Source organism: Trichomycterus rosablanca, chromosome 23, assembly GCF_030014385.1.
Source record: "Trichomycterus rosablanca isolate fTriRos1 chromosome 23, fTriRos1.hap1, whole genome shotgun sequence".
NCBI lineage: Eukaryota > Metazoa > Chordata > Actinopteri > Siluriformes > Trichomycteridae > Trichomycterus > Trichomycterus rosablanca.
In genome coordinates this window covers 1,241,860-1,263,212 of record NC_086010.1, presented here as the reverse complement: position 1 = coordinate 1,263,212, position 21,353 = coordinate 1,241,860, and the positions used below count along the sequence as shown (strand labels likewise).

At 41.3% G+C, this 21,353-nt stretch overlaps 1 protein-coding gene across 1 annotated transcript in view; it reads left to right on the top strand.

The window, feature by feature from the left end:
• Window positions 1-87: 87 nt before the first annotated feature.
• The window catches only part of LOC134300737 (uncharacterized), a 35,741-nt gene continuing 14,475 nt past the window's right edge, over window positions 88-21,353 (top strand). Inside the window, exons 1-4 of the mRNA XM_062985159.1 lie at window positions 88-130; window positions 2,795-3,157; window positions 3,324-3,582; window positions 17,269-17,287. Of these exons, the coding sequence (XP_062841229.1) occupies window positions 88-130; window positions 2,795-3,157; window positions 3,324-3,582; window positions 17,269-17,287 (684 nt within the window). The remainder of the gene's footprint in view (window positions 131-2,794; window positions 3,158-3,323; window positions 3,583-17,268; window positions 17,288-21,353) is intronic.

Sequence of the window (21,353 nt, the reverse complement as noted above, 5' to 3'; positions counted from 1 at the left end):
TGTGAAAATGCTTTTCTCAGCCGAGTGTAAATACATACAGGAAACTGACCACATTTAGCACCAAGTTTAGCATTTCCTAAAGAAGAGATGAAGATGCTGCAGCTGATCGTCGCTCTGCTCGCTCTGTCTGGTATCAATAATTATTTATATTTATTATAATAGTTTTTATTTCAGATTTTTTTTTTTTGGTTGATGTTGCAGTTTGACTGATTTTATGTGCAGAAGTTACAACTAAATCATTTCTGGTTGTTATTAGTTTGTGTGTTTGCAAAGACTTAATGGTGAGTATGGTTTCAGTAAGGAAACGAGGAAGGAGAAGAAAAGAAAAATACTGTATATAGATATAAATATACAACATGGTCAAAAGTGTTTGGACACCCCTAGTAATTATTGAAGTGATTTAGCCATTGCAAGCAGGTGTATGAAATTATTTATATATTATGAGTTTTAATCATTCAACAATGTGGGTTGGGGCCACTTATATACTCATGTCCAACAATCTCATGATCAGGAGTCCAGAAAATACTGTAAAAGAACTGTTCTATTTAAAGTAAACTTTAAAACTGTACACCTGTACAACCCCGACCTCTAATTTCATCTCATTTATTCATTTAAACCCCTGACTTTTGGACCTTTGGCTTTCCATAGAACGTCAACGTGATGACGTAGGCGGCATCTTCAGGCCGTTCTGAGAGCAGAAAATGGCGGCCGACAAAAAATCTGACTTATTTTGGTCTGTAACTAAAGTATTAGTGATTTTTAAGGTGAAAACGCTGCACAGAATGAAATTATAGTGCAGTGACACTTAGCAGGGAGCGTCAAATCGTTCGCGTTGCAACAGAAAAAAAGATATTTCTATCCGTTAGCTTCAAGGCTAACGGATGCATTACAATCAATGGCAATGGCTACATGCTAAAGGAGGGACCGAAGTGTGAGTGCACTATGCCTGAAAGCTGTAAATGAGACACAGCCGATCATAGATTGCGCAATATTATTGACTTCCATTCATTTTTTTTAATGGTTATTTAATGGTTATTTCTATAACCTTTATTTAACCTATAAGAGCCCCATTCACTTCCATTCATTTTTTGAAAGTTTGAGATATCAACGCCGTTCCAACTCTAAATCGTAAAGCCCACTGATGTAACCCCGACTCAGAAACAGCATGGGGACTCGAACCCACGCCCACCTGCCACGCCCGATTTTCAGCCCCATTCACTTCCATTCATTTTTTGGAAATTTCGAGATATCAACGCCGTTCCAACTGTAAATCATCCGGGCAGTTAATGACACCCCAACCTGGATACAGCATGGTCATACGCCGCCCCGCCCGCCTGTCACGCCCACTTTTTTAATATTTCGAGATATCAACGCCGTTCCAACTGTAAATCATCTGGCCAGTTAATGACACCCCAACTTGGATACAGCATGGTCATACGCAGCCCCGCCCACCTGCCACGCCCTTTTTGAAAATATTTCGAGATATCTGCGCCGTTCCAACTCTAATTTGTTTAGCCCACTGATGACACCCCGACTTGGATACAGCATGGTCATACGCAGCCCCGCCCGTCTGCCACGCCCGTTTCTGAGACGTCCGGACGTCGACGCTGTTCCGACTCTGAGCCGTGCGGCCCGTCGACGCTGCTCCCAGCTTAGATACGGCGTTCGGATAAGCGCGCACGCACGCCGACCGGCACATGGCAATCACACTCGCATTTTCTCCGGAAATGCACTCTCTAGTTCGTTTTTTCGTTTTCAATATATTATTACCATTCCGCCCGTTTTTTGTCTCCCTTTCTTCGTCCGCAATTTTCGAGATATCGACCCCGTTCCAGTGCCAAATCGTCCGGCCCATACGGGAATGGACTGCTTGTATACAGCTTTTGGATCGAACCAACACTGTGCCCACAGTGCCAGTTTTAAGGTGCCCGTTTTGCCCCATTGACTCCCATTCATTTTGAAAAAAATTTCGAGCTATCAACGCCGTTCCAACCCTTGATCGACCGGGTCATTAATTAGCGCCCAAATCCAAAAAATCATCCGGATACGCCCATCCGTGTGGCATTTATGCCCGTTTTTGCCCGAATTTTTGGACAAAAATCTTGACACCTTTGGCTTTCCATACAACGTCAACGTGATGACGTAGGCGGCATCTTCAGGCCGTTCTGAGAGCAGAAAATGGCGGCCGACAAAAAATCTGACTTATTTTGGTCTGTAACTAAAGTATTAGTGATTTTTAAGGTGAAAACGCTGCACAGAATGAAATTATATTGCAGTTACACTTAGCAGTGAGCGTCATATCGTTCGCGTTGCAACAGAAAAAAAGATATTTATATCCGTTAGCTTTAAGGCTAACGGATGCATTAAAATCAATGCCAATGGCTAATGCTAAAGTAGGTACCGAAGTGTGAGCACTGTGTGAGTGCACTATGCCTGAAAGCTGTAAATGAGACACAGCCGATCATAGATTGCGCAATACCATGGCCCCTACAGTGATAAACACATATAAATAAATGAGTACTGATTTGTAAGCAGTACAAACGTGCAGAAATGCAATTTTTTACAGGTTTGGCTTTTCAAACACACCCAGAGTGAACTTGTGCTCACACCACAGCTTGTGCACAGATACAGTGGCCTGTCTGGGAGAAAGTATTCACACCCCACGCACAGCACCACTTCTAAACGCATGCGCACCTCCGACCTGCGCACGCCCGCCGACCGGCACACGGCAATCACACTCGCATTTTCTCCGGAAATGCACTCTCTACTTATATTTGATCTGTGTATTTTACAGGAGTTCTAACAGACAGCAGTAACTGGGCGGTGTTTTATCCTGAGAGAAATATCTGTGCTGTGAGAGGGTTCAGTGCCACCCTTCCCTGTTATTATTTCTACCCACAGAGCGGGTATAAGGTGGTACAAATGCTCTGGTGCTTAATGAACTCAAATAAAATATGTGATGAATCACTGATGGTTTATAACAGCTCATCAAAAATCACTTCAGACTTTGTGTACGGTGGAGACGACAAATCAAACTGTACTCTGTTCATCCAGAATGTAACATTTAATTATTCTGGAGAGTACAAATTCAGATTTATAACTAATGATTATAAAGGTAAATGGACAGGATATCCTGGAGTAACGCTTACAGTCTCAGGTACATTTAATATTTATTTATATATAATTTACTCTCCTCATTTATTTTCATTATTTTTCTATCAGACTTTACGTGACGTGGTTGTGAGTTTTAGACCAGACTGTCCTATAATTAATAATCTGCTCTTAGTCCTGATTCACTGGTGTGACTCTTTGTTCTCTGTAAGGTTTAAAGGTGGAACTAATCAGGCTCAGTGGAAACGGGACCCTTAAACCAGGGGACTCCTTAAATCTGACATGTCACGTGAACTGCACACACAGTTCCTCACAGATTGTTTGGTCCAAGAACAACCAGAACCTGAACAGATCAGGACCCGTTCTTCACTTTCCCAATCTAACCGTGGAGGATTCTGGGAATTATACCTGCACATGGAGGACCAAAGTGAGCTCGGGATCTGATACGATCAGCATTCAGGTTAAAGGTGGGTCCATCAGATCAAGTAAATTCTGCACGTTTTGTTTTAAATAAAAAAACTAAAATTTCTATTTAGAGTAAAAAATCATGTTTATTTAACTAAACTAAAAATGTTCCTGGTAAGAGAAAAGCACAAAATAAAGAAGATTAAACACAAACTTGCACGACTGTGTCTCACTATGTCATACCAACGTCATATAACAGCTACCAGGATTCATTTAAAAGCTGACGAGAAAACAGCTTCATATTATTATTAATATTATTATTGCCCATCATTTTGGAATGGGATATCCAACAGGCTCATGGTCAGGTGTCCACATAGTTTTGGCAATGTAGTGCACATATATGTTAAATTAATGAATAAATTGTGCAGCGTAATTCTGATTAGACTCAATAAAAGCGTGTTATTACAGTCATTAAACACAAACTTTCATTCACAATAAAGAAAGTGTTCTGATAGATGTTATCAAAATAAACTGTCTAAGTTTCATTTCTAAACTGCACTAATTAATCTGGTGGTTATTAAGTGGTGTCCCAAACTAAAAAAAGTCATAAATGTAATGAATAACTTTACAGTCACATTGTGGCACCTGAGTGGTGACTTCCATGATTCAGATTCAGTCTTGAGTCTTGATTTGATCTTGTAGTGCAAATTAAAAGTGTGATCAGTGTAATTTCACATCACTGTAGATGACCGAAGCATCTTCCTGCAGATCAGACCGAACTGTCCTGTAATCACACACACGAACAATCACAAAATAATCACATTAATCGATTCTACACTCACATCAGCCACCAGCTTCAGGCAACGTGCAGCTCAATGGGTGGCGGCTCTTACTTTTCGGTTGCAGTTGGTCTTGTGTTTTTTATGTTCAGGGTTGAATATGTCACCTCTGGCTCGTACTTGCCTGCATTAGAAGGTCGGGGATCTTGGTTTAGCTGCGACATGTGCAAGTTTCCTCCAACCTGCAAACACAAGAGCAGATCTTCAGCGGTTGGCAGCGTGTTAGATGTGCACTTGATCGTACCTGCAGTGCAGAGACATAATGCAGGATTTGGTCTGTGTGGAGGATTTTGGGAAAGCAAAACATATCTGAATCAAAAATGATAATTAAAAGTGAATTACTCTCCCTCTGTAGTTATTTTTGTTCAATTGTAGTGTGACGAATCCGCCAGTAAAGAGGCGCACAGGACGAGTAGTAGTTGTAGTTCTAGTAGGACTACAAACCCCAATAGTTACAGCCCTCATCATTCCTCCACAGCTGACTGAGTTACTCAGGATGTAGGTTTAGGTTAATGCACGGATTCCTTTCTGTGTATAAAAGTCAAAGCTACAAACTACATATAGCATGATTCTATAATCAATATCAGCACATGGACTCGGGAATTCTATCACAAACCACTTTTAATAAACACAGCATCTAGTGAAAGTCATACATCAACACTTCACATCCTAAAGTGTGTAATACATGTTTGTAAGCTAAAATAAAATCTTATGAAGCACATTTGAATCATTTCATTCATTACAGGCTCAACACGTGTTTACACACATTTACTGTTATCATTCCAACAACATGCAGCCTTCAGAAAGTCATCAGTTCTAAGTGTTGTTACACAGTACGGACTCATGTAAAAGTGCATTAAAACGAGTGTGTCTGTCAGAATTTGTGCCTCTTCAGTCAAACCAGCATTTGTGAGGTCGGGCTGGCAGTGATGTTAGATGAGAAGACCTGGCTTGTAATCAAAGGTGTTTAATGGGGTTGAGTTCAGGCTTTTTGAGTTCAGTTTTGACCTCACCAAATGTACCAGTCCGTGGCTTTATGGTCGTCTTTTTGTGCCTTTCCCAAATAATGCACCAAAGTTAAAGGCAGCTAAACAACCAGTGTGGCTAAAACAACTGGTTTCAGTAATTAGGAGGGGTGTCCACATGTTACTTTCCGACTCTGCCCGTGCTCTAACCGTGGAGGATTCTGGGAATTATACCTGCACATGGAGGACCAACGTGAGCTCGGGATGTGATACGATCAGCATTCAGGTCGAGGGTGGGTCCATCAGCTCAGGTAAATTCTGCACTTTAAATGTCGTTCTGTTTTAAATAAAAAACTAACATTTCTATTTAGAGCTAAAAATCATGTTTAAATGATTTAATGGTAAATTTTAAACAGGGATCTATTGGTCACCCAGGATCTTTTTACTGGTGATATATGTGATGATCTTGATCATCGTTGCTGTGGGAGCTGACATTTTTATCAGGAGGTGAGAATAATTTTCTATGTTACATTTTAAACATAAATAAATAATGTATTAAAATAAATGAATAAACTATCTGATCTACAATGGACTGAATTTCCTGTGTTCATTCTCAGAGGAACAATGTTATTAACACCTTATTAAGTCATTAATAGAACTGAATGAGTGTAATTTGTGATGATAAATGTGTTTGTGTGTGACTGCAGGCGAATCAACACTGAGCAGAAGATCGACGTACAGTGATGATGAAGTGATGAATCTTTAATACAGCTTTATATTTTATTGCATTCTGGCTGAATTTTACTATGCTGTAAACAAACCTGCTATGTTTTTATTTCATAAAAGAAGAAGAAAAAGAAAATCCTGACCTCTGCCTCACTCGGCAGCTTTAAAATGAACTGGAACATCAGCTGAGACTTTCTTGACCAACATTAGAGGTCTCTCTATTTTTATCCAATAATCTCATGGTCAGTCGTTCTAATACTTTTGGCTATATGCTGTATAAGTAAATACTGTGAAAGGATTATTTCCTACCACGCTGGGTGCATAACAGTATTTCTCCTGTATAAAAGATGCTTGTATAGTCAGCTTTGTGCTGCTCTTAATAAATAATGAATTTACTGATGTGGAAGTGAGAAGTGGGAACTAAAAATGTTCCTGGTAAGAGAAAAGCACAAAATAAAGAAGATTAAACACACAAACTTGCACGACTGTGTCTCACTATGTCATACCAACGTCATATAACAGCTACCAGGATTCATTTAAAAGCTGAAGAGAAAACAGCTTCATATTATTATTAGTATTATTATTGCCCATCATTTTGGAATGGGATATCCAACAGGTTCATGGTCAGGTGTCCACATAGTTTTGGCCATGCAGTGCACATATATGTTACATTGATGAATAAATTGTGCAGCGTAATTCTGATTAGACTCAATAAAAGCGTGTTATTACAGTCATTAAACACAAACTTTCATTCACAATAAAGAAAGTGCTCTGATAGATGTTATCAAAATAAACTGGTTTAAGTTTCATTTTTAACCTGCACTAATTAATCTGGTGGTTATTAAGTGGTGTCCCAAACTGAATAAAGTCATAAATGTAATGAATAACTTTACAGTCACATTGTGGCACCTGAGTGGTGACTTCCATGATTCAGATTCAGTCTTGAGTCTTGATTTGATCTTGTAGTGCAAATTAAAAATGTGATCAGTGTAATTTCACATCACTGTAGATGACCGAAGCATCTTCCTGCAGATCAGACCGAACTGTCCTGTAATCACACACACGAACAATCACAAAATAATCACAGTAATCGATTCTACACTCACATCAGCCACCAGCTTCAGGCAACGTGCAGCTCAATGGGTGGCGGCTCTTACATTTCGGTTGCAGTTGGTCTTGTGTTTTTTATGTTCAGGGTTGAATATGTCACCTCTGGCTTGTACATGCCTGCATTAGAAGGTCGGGGATCTTGGTTTAGCTGCGACATGTGCAAGTTTCCTCCAACCTGCAAACACAAGAGCAGATCTTCAGCGGTTGGCAGCGTGTGAGATGTGCACTTGATCGTACCTGCAGTGCAGAGACATAATGCAGGATTTGGTCTGTGTGGAGGATTTTGGGAAAGCAAAACATATCTGAATCAAAAATTATTATTAAAAGGTAATTACTCTCCCTCTGTAGTTATTTGTGTTTAATTGTAGTGTGACGAATCCAGCAGTAAAGAGGCGCACAGGACGAGTAGTAGTTGTAGTTCTAGTAGGACTACAAACCCCAATAGCTACAGCCCTCATCATTCCTGTAGAGGAATGGATCGGTCACGCTATCTGCGCTACAACTTTTACTGTGCGCCTAAACCCCGTTTTACGGTAATACAGTTGTTAAGCATTGAAGAGGATAAAGCATCTTTTTACAGCTTAATATACTATATATTACATATAATAATATATATATTGGCAACAAAAGCACATAACATGATAAAATTATGCAAATTATGCAAATGGATAATTTTAAAATTCCATTAAAACAAGTGGAATTGTTATAGACCAATTTGAAAGGTCTAATAAAATAAGCAAATCAAATTGTTATCAAAGCACTCCACTTTTTTCTTTAAGAGCATTAACTCTTTTATTAATGGAATACATTTCAGACATTTTTACTGTAGTAATCTGGGGTGATGGGATAGCAAACTTATTAAAAAGTGAAATCAAAATCTTATCAAATGCCACCCACACAATCATAAAGAACATCATTATCATCTCATCTTGTGATTTTGAGACTATTTTACCTTAGGAATTTAGAATAATAGGATTGCAAACCAACATAAAGTGAAATGTACAGTATAAATGTCTGAGCCTCATAAAGTCAGTAAGTAGTAAAATCAGAAGTATTCTTCAAGAGTCTGATGGGGTGTTTTGATAATTTGATTTGCTTATTTAATTACACCTTTAAAATTGGTCTATAGCAATTCGACTTGTTTTAATGGAATTTTAAAATTATCCATTTGCATAATTTTACCATGTTATGTGCTTTTGTTGCCGATATAAATATATATACAGTGAAGCCCGAAATTATTCATACCCCTGGCAAATTTTGACTTAAAGTTACTTTTATTCAACCAGCAATTTTTTTTTTGACCAGAAATGACACAGGTGTCTTCCAGAAGATAATAAGACGATGTACAAGAGGCATCATTATGGAAAAAAATATTTCCCAGCTTTTATTTACATTTGAACAAAAAGTGGCATGTCCAAAATTATTCATACCCTTTGCAAACTGTCACAGTCTATGGGAAAATCCAAAGTTCTATACCATTCCAAATAGTCCAAGCTGTTCTAAAGCATCCTAATTACCCTGATTCATTGGGAACAGCTGTTTTAATCAACTCAACAGGTGAAAAAAAGCAACTCTCTGCAGTTGGTTTGTGGACAGTCATTGGCTAAGACAAAGGAGCTCACTAAGGACCTGCGGCTGTGCATTGTGGCAGCTCACAAGTCAGGAAAGGGCTATAAGGCCATATCTAAATGTTTTCAAGTTCCAGTGGCTACAGTGCAAAGTATTATTAAAAAATACAAGACATTCCGCACTGTGGAAAATCTCAGAGGACGTGGTCGGAAGCCAAAAGTGACACCTGTGCTGGCCAGGAGGATAGTGAGAGAGGTGAAAAAGAATCCAAGGATCACCACCAAGGCCATCCTGGTGAATCTGGGCTCTGCTGGTGGCAACGTCTCAAGGCAGACAGTCCAACGGACACTGCACACTGCTGGGTTCCACGGACGCAGACCAAGGAGGACGCCACTTCTCCAGAAAAGGCACACAAAAGCTCGCTTGGCCTTTGCAAATGCTCATCTGGACAAAGAAGAAGACTTCTGGTCTTCTGTTTTATGGTCAGATGAAACAAAAATTGAATTGTTTGGCCACAATGATGTATCCTTCATTTGGCGTAAAAAAGGAGAAGCCTTCAACCCTAAGAACACCATCCCCACTGTCAAACATGGTGGTGGGAACCTAATGATTTGGGGGTGTTTTTCAGCCAATGGACCAGGGAACCTAATCACAGTAAACGGCATCATGAAAAAAGATCAATACATCAAGATTCTCAACAACAACATCAGGCAGTCTGCAGAGAAACTTGGCCTTGGGCACCAGTGGACATTTTAGCACGACAACGACCCAAAACACACAGCAAAAGTGGTGAAGAAATGGTTAGCGGACAAAAACATTAACATTTTGCAGTGGCCCAGCCAGAGTCCTGACTTGAATCCAATTGAGAATCTGTGGAGGGAGCTAAAGATCAGGGTGATGGCAAGGAGACCCTCCAACCTGAAAGAGTTGGAGCTCATCGCTAAAGATGAATGGGCAAAAATACCAGTGGAGACATGCAAAAAGCTGGTCAGCAATTATAGGAAGCGTTTGATTGCTGTAATAGCCAATAAAGGCTTTTCTATTAATTATTGAGAAGGGTATGAATAATTTTGGACATGCCACTTTTTGTTCAAATGTAAATAAAAGCTGAGAAATATTTTTTTCCATAATGATGCCTCTTGTACATCGTCTTATTATCTTCTGGGAGACGCCTGTGACATTTCCGGTCCAAAAAAAAAATTGCTGGTTGAATAAAAGTAACTTTAAGTCAAAATTTGCCAGGGGTATGAATAATTTCGGGCTTCACTGTATATATATATATACTGTATATATATATACATATATATACAGTATAATATTAAGCTGTAAAAAGATGAGGGGGTACGCATTACTAAACCGAGGGTACGGATTTTGTCTTCACATAATGTTTTTTCCTTAGTGACCCCTAAGGGGCTCCGTAGAGGCTTTACTCAGGTTAACTTTATTAATGAACTTCAGCCATGCAACAGCATACACACACACAAGCTGCGTCCGGAATCGCATACTTAGAGAGTACGTACTAGATTGGAGGAAGTATGCACTACTCTGCCAGTAAAAATGTACATACTTCCAGTACAGAAGTGTACAGTATGCACACAACACTGCTACGCACTACATGCGCCATCTTTCCAACGTCAAGTGATGACGTGGGACGTGATGATGTAATATCACCATGGTTACAGACTCATTACAAACCCCATTCTCCAAACTTTTGGATATTTATCGTCTTTTTGTTATTTATTCGTCTTTAAAATTTTTTATTTTATTTATCTTACTTACACTTGTAAACAGAGGACCGCTATCTTTCTTGTTTCTTATTACGCTTCGCAGCAAGTGTGCATCGCTTGCATACTCAAACATGGCTGCCCAATAAGTAGGTCATCCGGGTACTTCTCGCATACCTCTTTGTGTATACTGTGTATTCGGACATACTAACCGCTCTCGCGTCCTCATTTAGCGTACTATTGAGTATGGAAGTATGCGATTCCGGACCCGGCAATTGTCTCGGTAACGGAGTTGTGTTTTCTCCCCTCCCAGCCCTCGGCTCTCTACTGCCGTAAATAACATAGTACAAGCACAAACACATTTTTACTACCGTATATGACATCTTTCCCCCCTTTTTTTTTTTTTTTTAGTAACAGCATATTTAAGTATCTCACGTACTTTAACATGGTACTGTATTATCACCGACACAATTACGTCGCAAATCAACATTACTGACAACAATACAACTTATTCCCATTTCTAACGTTACAGTTTCCTTTTCACCATTTTCATATACAGATATCTTATATATATATATATATATATATATATATATATATATATATATATATATATATATATATATATATATATATACAGGGGTTGGACAAAATAACTGAAACACCTGTCATTTTAGTGTGGGAGGTTTCATGGCTAAATTGGACCAGTCTGGTGGCCAATCTTCATTAATTGCACATTGCACCAGTAAGAGCAGAGTGTGAAGGTTCAATTAGCAGGGTAAGAGCACAGTTTTGCTCAAAATATTGCAATGCACACAACATTATGGGTGACATACCAGAGTTCAAAACAGACAGATTGTTGGTGCACGTCTTGCTGGCGCATCTGTGACCAAGACAGCAAGTCTTTGTGATGTATCAAGAGCCACGGTATCCAGGGTAATGTCAGCATACCACCAAGACCACATCCAACAGGATTAACTATGGACGCAAGAGGAAGCTGTCTGAAAGGGATGTTCGGGTGCTAACCCGGATTGTATCCAAAAAACATAAAACCACGGCTGCCCAAATCACGGCAGAATTAAATGTGCACCTCGACTCTCCTGTTTCCACCAGAACTGTCCGTCGGGAGCTCCACAGGGTCGATATACACGGCCGGGCTGCTATAGCCAAACCTTTGGTCACTCGTGCCGATGCCAAACGTCGGTTTCAATGGTGCAAGGAGCGCAAATCTTGGGCTGTGGACAATGTGAAACATGTATTGTTCTCTGATGAGTCCACCTTTACTGTTTTCCCCACATCCGGGAGAGTTACGGTGTGGAGAAGCCCCAAAGAAGCGTACCACCCAGACTGTTGCATGCCCAGAGTGAAGCATGGGGGTGGATCAGTGATGGTTTGGGCTGCCATATCATGGCATTCCCTTGGCCCAATACTTGTGCTAGATGGGCGCGTCACTGCCAAGGACTACCGAACCATTCTGGAGGACCATGTGCAAACATTGTATCCTCAAGGCGGTGCCGTGTATCAGGATGACAATGCACACAGTAAGACAGGTGAAAGATTGGTTTGATGAACATGAAAGTGAAGTTGAACATCTCCCATGGCCTGCACAGTCACCAGATCTAAATATTATTGAGCCACTTTGGGGTGTTTTGGAGAAGCGAGTCAGGAAACGTTTTCCTCCACCAGCATCACGTAGTGACCTGGCCACTATCCTGCAAGAAGAATGGCTTAAAATCCCTCTGACCACTGTGCAGGACTTGTATATGTCATTTCCAAGACGAATTGACGCTGTATGGGCCGCAAAAGGAGGCCCTACACCATACTAATAAATTATTGTGGTCTAAAACCAGGTGTTTCAGTTTCATTGTCCAACCCCTGTATATATATATATATATATATATATATATATATATATTAGGGCTGTCGAAGTTAACGCGATAATAACGCATTAACGCAATCTCAATTTAACGCGATTAAAAAAAATAGTGCCGTTAACGCAAATTCTAGTTCATGTTGAGACTTGACTGGTAGAACCAACGTTTTAATGTCGGACTTAACACCGTTGTTCATTTGCGGTTTGTTAAAATAATATAACTGAGCGTCGTAGGGATGCACTTGCATAATAAAGAAATAAATACACGGTATATTCACAAGTTGTCGGGAGCAAAACACTTCATTAACTTAATCTGTTACGGCACTGAATACCGGAGTCAAGCACGCTAGTCCATGAACTATGGAAGCCCCAAAAGGGTCAAAACACACTCACTTCGTGTAGAAACGTCCACTTTTCACATTTCACTTAAAAAACCTTGTTTTCTATAACATTTACACAGATTTTATTTAATGCGATTAATCGCGATTAACTATATGAAATTCTGAGATTAATCGCGATTAAAAATTTTAATCGTTTGACAGCCCTAATATATATATATATATATATATATATATATATATATATATATATATATATATATATATATATATATATATACATATACAGGGGTTGGACAAAATAACTGAAACACCTGTCATTTTAGTGTGGGAGGTTTCATGGCTAAATTGGACCAGTCTGGTGGCCAATCTTCATTAATTGCACATTGCACCAGTAAGAGCAGAGTGTGAAGGTTCAATTAGCAGGGTAAGAGCACAGTTTTGCTCAAAATATTGCAATGCACACAACATTATGGGTGACATACCAGAGTTCAAAAGAGGACAAATTGTTGGTGCACGTCTTGCTGGCGCATCTGTGACCAAGACAGCAAGTCTTTGTGATGTATCAAGAGCCACGGTATCCAGGGTAATGTCAGCATACCACCAAGAAGGACAAACCACATCCAACAGGATTAACTGTGGATGCAAGAGGAAGCTGTCTGAAAGGGATGTTCGGGTGCTAACCCAGATTGTATCCAAAAAACATAAAACCACGGCTGCCCAAATCACGGCAGAATTAAATGTGCACCTCAACTCTCCTGTTTCCACCAGAACTGTCCGTCGGGAGCTCCACAGGGTCGATATACACGGCCGGGCTGCTATAGCCAAACCTTTGGTCACTCGTGCCGATGCCAAACGTCGGTTTCAATGGTGCAAGGAGCGCAAATCTTGGGCTGTGGACAATGTGAAACATGTATTGTTCTCTGATGAGTCCACCTTTACTGTTTTCCCCACATCCGGGAGAGTTACGGTGTGGAGAAGCCCCAAAGAAGCGTACCACCCAGACTGTTGCATGCCCAGAGTGAAGCATGGGGGTGGATCAGTGATGGTTTGGGCTGCCATATCATGGCATTCCCTTGGCCCAATACTTGTGCTAGATGGGCGCGTCACTGCCAAGGACTACCGAACCATTCTGGAGGACCATGTGCATCCAATGGCGGTGCCGTGTATCAGGATGACAATGCATTAATACACACAGCAAGACTGGTGAAAGATTGGTTTGATGAACATGAAAGTGAAGTTGAACATCTCCCATGGCCTGCACAGTCACCAGATCTAAATATTATTGAGCCACTTTGGGGTGTTTTGGAGAAGCGAGTCAGGAAACGTTTTCCTCCACCAGCATCACGTAGTGACCTGGCCACTATCCTGCTAGAAGAATGGCTTAAAATCCCTCTGACCACTGTGCAGGACTTGTATATGTCATTTCCAAGACGAATTGACGCTGTATTGGCCGCAAAAGGAGGCCCTACACCATACTAATAAATTATTGTGGTCTAAAACCAGGTGTTTCAGTTATTTTGTCCAACCCCTGTATATATCCCCTGCTGATTTTGTAAGTTTACCCCCTTACAAAGACTTGAACAGTCTATAATTTTTATGGAAGGTTTATTTTAACAGAGAGAGACAGAATATCAACAAAAAATCCAGAAAAAAAACATTAAATAAAAGTTATAAATCAATTTGTATTTAATTAAGGGAAATAAGTATTTGATCCCCTACCAACCAGCAAGAATTCTGACCCCCACAGACCGGTTATGTGCCCATGAGGCTACAAATTATTACTGTCCCTGTATAAAAGACTCCTGTCACAGAATCAGTTTCTTCCGTTCAAATCTCTCGACCACCATGGGCAAGACCAAAGAGCTATCAAAGGACGTCAGGGACAAGATTGTAGACCTGCACAAGGCTGGAATGGGCTACAAGACCATCAGCAAGAAGCTTGGTGAGAAAGAGACCACTGTTGGTGCGATCATTCGAAAATGGAAGAAATACAAGATCACAGTCGATCACCCTCACTCTGGAGCTCCATGCAAGATCTCACCTGGTGGGGTAAGAATGATTCTGAGAAAGGTGAGGTCAGCCCAGAATTACACGGGAGGAGCCTGTCAATGATCTCAAGGGAGCTGGGAGCACAGTCACCAAGAAAACCATTAGTAACACACTTCGCCGTAATGGATTGAGATCCTGCAGTGCCCGCAAAGTCCCTCTGCTCAAGAAGGCTCATGTACAGGCCGGTCTGAAGTTTGCCAATGAACACCTGAATGATTCAGAGAAAGCTTGGGAGAATGTGATATGGTCAGATGAGACCAAAATTTAGCTCTTTGGCATCAACTCTACTCGCCGTGTTTGGAGGCAGAGAAATGCCCGGTGGGGATGGTGTTCTTGGGGTCATATCCAGCATTTCTCTGCTCCCAGCTCCCTTGAGATCATTGACAAGCTCCTCCCGTGTAATTCTGGGCTGACCTCACCTTTCTCAGAATTATTCTTACCCCACCAGGTGAGATCTTGCATGGAGCTCCAGAGTGAGGGTGATTGACTGTGATCTTGTATTTCTTCCATTTTCGAATGATCGCACCAACAGTGGTCTCTTTCTCACCAAGCTTCTTGCTGATGGTCTTGTAGCCCATTCCAGCCTTGTGCAGGTCTACAATCTTGTCCCTGACGTCCTTTGATAGCTCTTTGGTCTTGCCCATGGTGGTCGAGAGATTTGAACGGAAGAAACTGATTCTGTGACAGGAGTCTTTTATACAGGGACAGGACTAATTTGTGTGCCTCATGGGTCAGAATTTTTGCTGGTTGGTAGGGGATCAAATACTTATTTCCCTTAATTAAATTCAAATCGATTTATAACTTTTATTTAATGTTTTTTTTCTGGATTTTTTGTTGATATTCTGTCTCTCTCTGTTAAAATAAACCTTCCATAAAAATTATAGACTGTTCAAGTCTTAGTAAGGGGGTAAACTTACAAAATCAGCAGGGGATCAAATACTTATTTCCCCCACTGTATATATATATATATATGTTAGTCTTACAGGTCAAGCCTGTTTACTGGCTTACACACTCTACCAGACCTAGTCACAGTTGGAGTAGGTAAAGGGTTTGTGGGATTGTCCAGACTGACTAGTAGGAACAGTCACAGACGTAGTGACTACATCAGAGAGAATATCTGTCTCTTTGTTTGTCAGCTGTTACTTGGGCAGGTTTGGAAACTGGCCCTAACTCAGTGGTTCTCAAACTTTTTCTGTCACGCCCCCCTTTGGAAGATGAAAATCTGTCATCCCCCCCCCCAAAAAAAAGACAAAATCAGTCTGCTATTTCAAAAATTAAAAAATTAAATAAAATTTGCAAACACTTTACAAAAAAAGATAACAAAGTTGAATGTGCCTAAAGAACTACTTTGTGAGAGTTTAAGTCTTATCACTGTATTAGTGGCTGTTTTTCTTTTTATCCCTGTCAAATACCTCTCTTCTGTACATCTAGACCAGGGGTTTACACACTTTCATGGCTTGAGATCTACTGTTTCAGTCTACAGGTCATCATGATCTACTTTTTAAGGTTGGACTCATTATTTTTCAAAAAAAAGCTTTGAAGCTTTTTAAATGCACTTCAGTTCCTGTATTGATATTCAGCTTTACAGAGCAAGTGACTGAATCACACTGAGCTTATTCTGATGATTTGCTCAGGAGCCGCTGATGCTCAAGCAGTTTTTCAGGTGATCATCAGTAAGGATGGACCCATATTTAGACTTCATTATTTTCATGTGGGAAGTAGGTTGATGCGAAAAAGCTGTCAAATATGTGGAAGTTCCAAATTGTCCAGCAGGAACCTTGACTTCATATAATAAAGGTTAAAATTTCTCCATCAGAAAACGTTGAACAGGGTTGGCCATAAGTTTCCATACATAGGAAAAATAAACATTGTTTTTATATATATATATACAGTGTATCACAAAAGTGAGTACACCCCTCACATTTCTGCAGATATTTAAGTATATCTTTTCATGGGACAACACTGACAAAATGACACTTTCACACAATGAAAAGTAGTCTGTGTGCAGCTTATATAACAGTGTAAATTTATTCTTCCCTCAAAATAACTCAATATACAACCATTAATGTCTAAACCACCGGCAACAAAAGTGAGTACACCCCTAAGAGACTACACCCCTAAATGTCCAAATTGAGCACTGCTTGTCATTTTCCCTCCAAAATGTCATGTGATTTGTTAGTGTTACTAGGTCTCAGGTGTGCATAGGGAGCAGGTGTGTTCAATTTTGTAGTACAGCTCTCACACTCTCTCATACTGGTAACTGAAAGTTCCAATATGGCACCTCATGGCAAAGAACTCTCTGAGGATCTTAAAAGACGAATTGTTGCGCTACATGAAGATGGCCAAGGCTACAAGAAGATTGCCAACACCCTGAAACTGAGCTGCAGCACAGTGGCCAAGATCATCCAGCGTTTTAAAAGAGCAGGGTCCACTCAGAACAGACCTCGCGTTGGTCGTCCAAAGAAGCTGAGTGCACGTGCTCAGCGTCACATCCAACTGCTGTCTTTGAAAGATAGGCGCAGGAGTGCTGTCAGCATTGCTGCAGAGATTGAAAAGGTGGGGGGTCAGCCTGTCAGTGCTCAGACCATACGCCGCACACTACATCAAATTGGTCTGCATGGCTGTCACCCCAGAAGGAAGCCTCTTCTGAAGTCTCTACACAAGAAAGCCCGCAAACAGTTTGCTGAAGACATGTCAACAAAGGACATGGATTACTGGAACCATGTCCTATGGTCTGATGAGACCAAGATTAATTTGTTTGGTTCAGATGGTCTCAAGCATGTGTGGCGGCAATCAGGTGAGGAGTACAAAGATAAGTGTGTCATGCCTACAGTCAAGCATGGTGGTGGGAATGCCATGGTCTGGGGCTGCATGAGTGCAGCAGGTGTTGGGGAGTTACATTTCATTGAGGGACACATGAACTCCAATATGTACTGTGAAATACTGAAGCAGAGCATGATCCCCTACCTCCGGAAACTGGGTCGCAGGGCAGTGTTCCAGCATGATAATGACCCCAAACACACCTCTAAGACGACCACTGCTTTATTGAAGAGGCTGAACGTAAAGGTGATGGACTGGCCAAGCATGTCTCCAGACCTAAACCCAATAGAACATCTTTGGGGCATCCTCAAGCGGAAGGTGGAGGAGCGCAAAGTCTCGAATATCCGCCAGCTCCGTGATGTCGTCATGGAGGAGTGGAAAAGCATTCCAGTGGCAACCTGTGAAGCTCTGGTAAACTCCATGCCCAGGAGAGTTAAGGCAGTTCTGGGAAATAATGGTGGCCACACAAAATATTGACACTTCAGGAACTTTCACTAAGGGGTGTACTCACTTTTGTTGCCGGTGGTTTAGACATTAATGGCTGTATATTGAGTTATTTTGAGGGAAGAATAAATTTACACTGTTATATAAGCTGCACACAGACTACTTTTCATTGTGTCAAAGTGTCATTTTGTCAGTGTTGTCCCATGAAAAGATATACTTAAATATCTGCAGAAATGTGAGGGGTGTACTCACTTTTGTGATACACTGTATATAAAAAAAAAATTCATTTATATATGCTCTACATGACTGCCATTGTTTTGAAAACACATTTCAATTCGTTGCTCTTTATTTAAACTCATTTTTAGGGTATCTGAAATACAGGGTGGGCCATAAGTTTCCATACATATGCTTTTTTTTTTTTTTTTTACTTTTTTTTTTTTATATTTCAGATACCCTAAAAAATGCGTTTGAATAAAGAGCAACGAATTAAAATGTGTTTTCAAAGCGATGGCAGTCATGTAGAGCATATTATATAAATGAAAATGTTTTTTATAAATATATATATATTTTTCTTATGTATGGAAACGTATGACCCACCCTGTAGATTAGCGCTGCTTTAGGTGGGCTGAGGCGTAGTCATGGTAATAAACCGCAAATAAAATAAACAGTGGCCACATGTCATGTCAGTCCCGCTGAGCTGTGTGTATGAGCAGCGCTGTACCAGCGTGTACTGTGTGTGATCGAGCGCTCCTGATCTAGACTCTCTGTTAGAATGAATACTGACACACCTGAAAACACGGTTTGTTTATGGTCCACCGGAAAAAAATGCCGATGTTAGAACGTTGGTTCCGCACTATATTTCAGTCGGACGCGCCCCCCCTGTCATGCCTCTGCGCCCCCCAGGGGGGGTGCGCCCCACACTTTGAGAAACGCTGCCCTAACTTAAGATGACGGCGATTCCGCCTCAGCTCCGCTCCTTGCTGCGTCCTGACAACAAAAGATCTTGGAGTTGTGCTCTCACTAGAGACCACTGCTGGTAAAGACCACGACCTTTCATGATCCAACTTACAGAACACAGCATCTCCTGGTCGCAGTGCAGGTAAGGGCTTGGCGCCATGACGGCGGTTGAAGTAGTAAGCCTGTTTAGCCTTCTCCTTACTGTCCTTTACCTTCACTGCAGTTCTATCTGGCCATTTCGGTAGTAGATTCTTCTTCAAGGTAGGTAGTGTAGTTCTGATTTTCCTCCCCATCAGCAACTCAGCTGGGCTGAAACCAGTGGAGGAACATGGAGTGGACCTATAACTCATCAGAGCCATCACAGGATCATTTTGTTTGAGAATTTTCTTTGCCGTTTACACAGCTCTCTCAGCATGTCCATTACCTTGTGGATGGTGGGGACTCGAAGTACAGTGCTTAAAGTCGAGCTGTCTAGCAAAGTCCTGAAATTCAGCACATGAGAACTGTGGTCCATTATCGCTCACTACCTCATCTGGAATACCAAATCTAGCAAAAACTGTTTTCAGTTTATTTATCACTTGTGCACTTCTTGTTGTTGGCAAGTGTAGAATTTCAATAAATCTAGAGTAATAGTCTGAAATTACCAGGTACTGATGGTGTTTGTACTCACACAAGTCCATTGCAATTCTCTTCCAGGGTCGTTCAGGAAGTGTTGTAGAGATGAGAGGTTCCTTTTGTTGTGTTCTTTTCAGTTCACGGCACACCTGGCATGATGTCACAAGCTCGCTTATTTCCTTGCTAATCTTGGGCCACCACACAGATGCATTTGCTCTCTCTCCACATTTCACTAGTCCCTGGTGCCCTTCATGAATTTTCTGGAGAATTTCGCTCCTTATCCGCCGTGGCACAACAATCCTACTCCCTCTGAGGACAAGGCCATCGTAAACTGACAGTTCAGATTTCACTTGGATGTATTCTCTTGCACTCTCAGGTACACTGCTTAAGTGCTCAGGCCATCCAGTTCTTATGAGTTTCATGACAGACAGCAATTCAGCATCAAAGGATGTAGCTGCTCTAATTTCCTCCATTTTGCTTGGAGAAGCAGGGATTCCCCCTATTACACTAGCCACGTAACATGCTACCTCACTGTGCGTTTTGGATTCTACCCCATGGCAGCCAGCGGACTGCGTGACAAGGTGTCAGCGATAACCAGAGTTTTTCCTAAAGCATATTCTGCGATGGGGTTAAATCTCATAAGCCTCATGAGAAGACGCTGACAACGTAAAAAGGTACATTGTCCAGGCTGCGGTTGTTGATAAGGGGTACTAATGGCTTGTGGTCTGTCACAAGTTTAAACTTCTCCAGTCCATTGTGGTATTTGTCAAACCTCTCAAATGCCCACACGCCAGCCAAACTCTCCTTCTCTATTTGAGCATAGCGCGTTTCTGCTTCAGTTAGGCGTCTGGAGCAAAATGCCACAGGTTTCCACTGCTCTCCATGGAGCTGAAGGAGAACTCCTCCCAGTCCATAACTACTTGCATCTGCTGACACAGCAGTGGGCTTGTTTACGTCATAGTAGGCAAGTACTGGTGCAGTCGTCAGCAGTTCTTTTATGTTTTCAAAAGCTGTTTGTTGTGCATGATCCCATGTCCATGTGTTCTTGTTTCTTTTTAGAAGCTCATATAGTGGTTGTCCTACAGTTGAGAGGTTGGGAATTAATCTTCCTAGATAATTCACCATTCCCAGTATTCTTTTCAACTCTTGCACGTCTGCAGGTGGCGGTAGCTGGCAAATGGCTTCCACCTTGTCGGGGTCTGGGCGGATACCGGACCGGTCAATTAGATGTCCGAGGAACCGTAGCTGGTTCTGCCTGATAGAGCACTTCTCACGGTTGAGTTTCATGCCAGCTGTCTGGTAATGCGCTGCATCACCATCTCCAGGCGGCGATCGTGCTCTTCTGTTGTAGTTCCATAAACTAGAATGTCATCCATGAAGACTTCAACGCCCTCCAGCCCCTGCAGTGTCTCTTTCATCTTACTTTGGAAGATTTCTGGAGCGCTGGAGCTCCTCCTTGACCTTTTGCAACATGGGGCAAGGTACATGCCGTGCTGCATGTACTGCATATGGCTGAGCATTGTCTTTCAGCTGTATTTTTACAGGTTCAGTCTTTAATGTCCCATGCTCACTGAATGCTTGTGAATGTCCTCTGTTGCACACTAATTGATTCACTCTTTTTACCAGATTCATTTTCACTGACAGTGGTCTGCTAAGCAGGTTGCTTACAGTGTGCCCACGGAAAACATATGTTGTGATTGGGTGTGTTTCTCCTTTATAGGTCACAGTGCTCTGAACTCGCCCTATGCACTGCAGCTCACCACCTGGACTATCCAATGGAATATTTGCAGGCTCTAGTGGTCTTC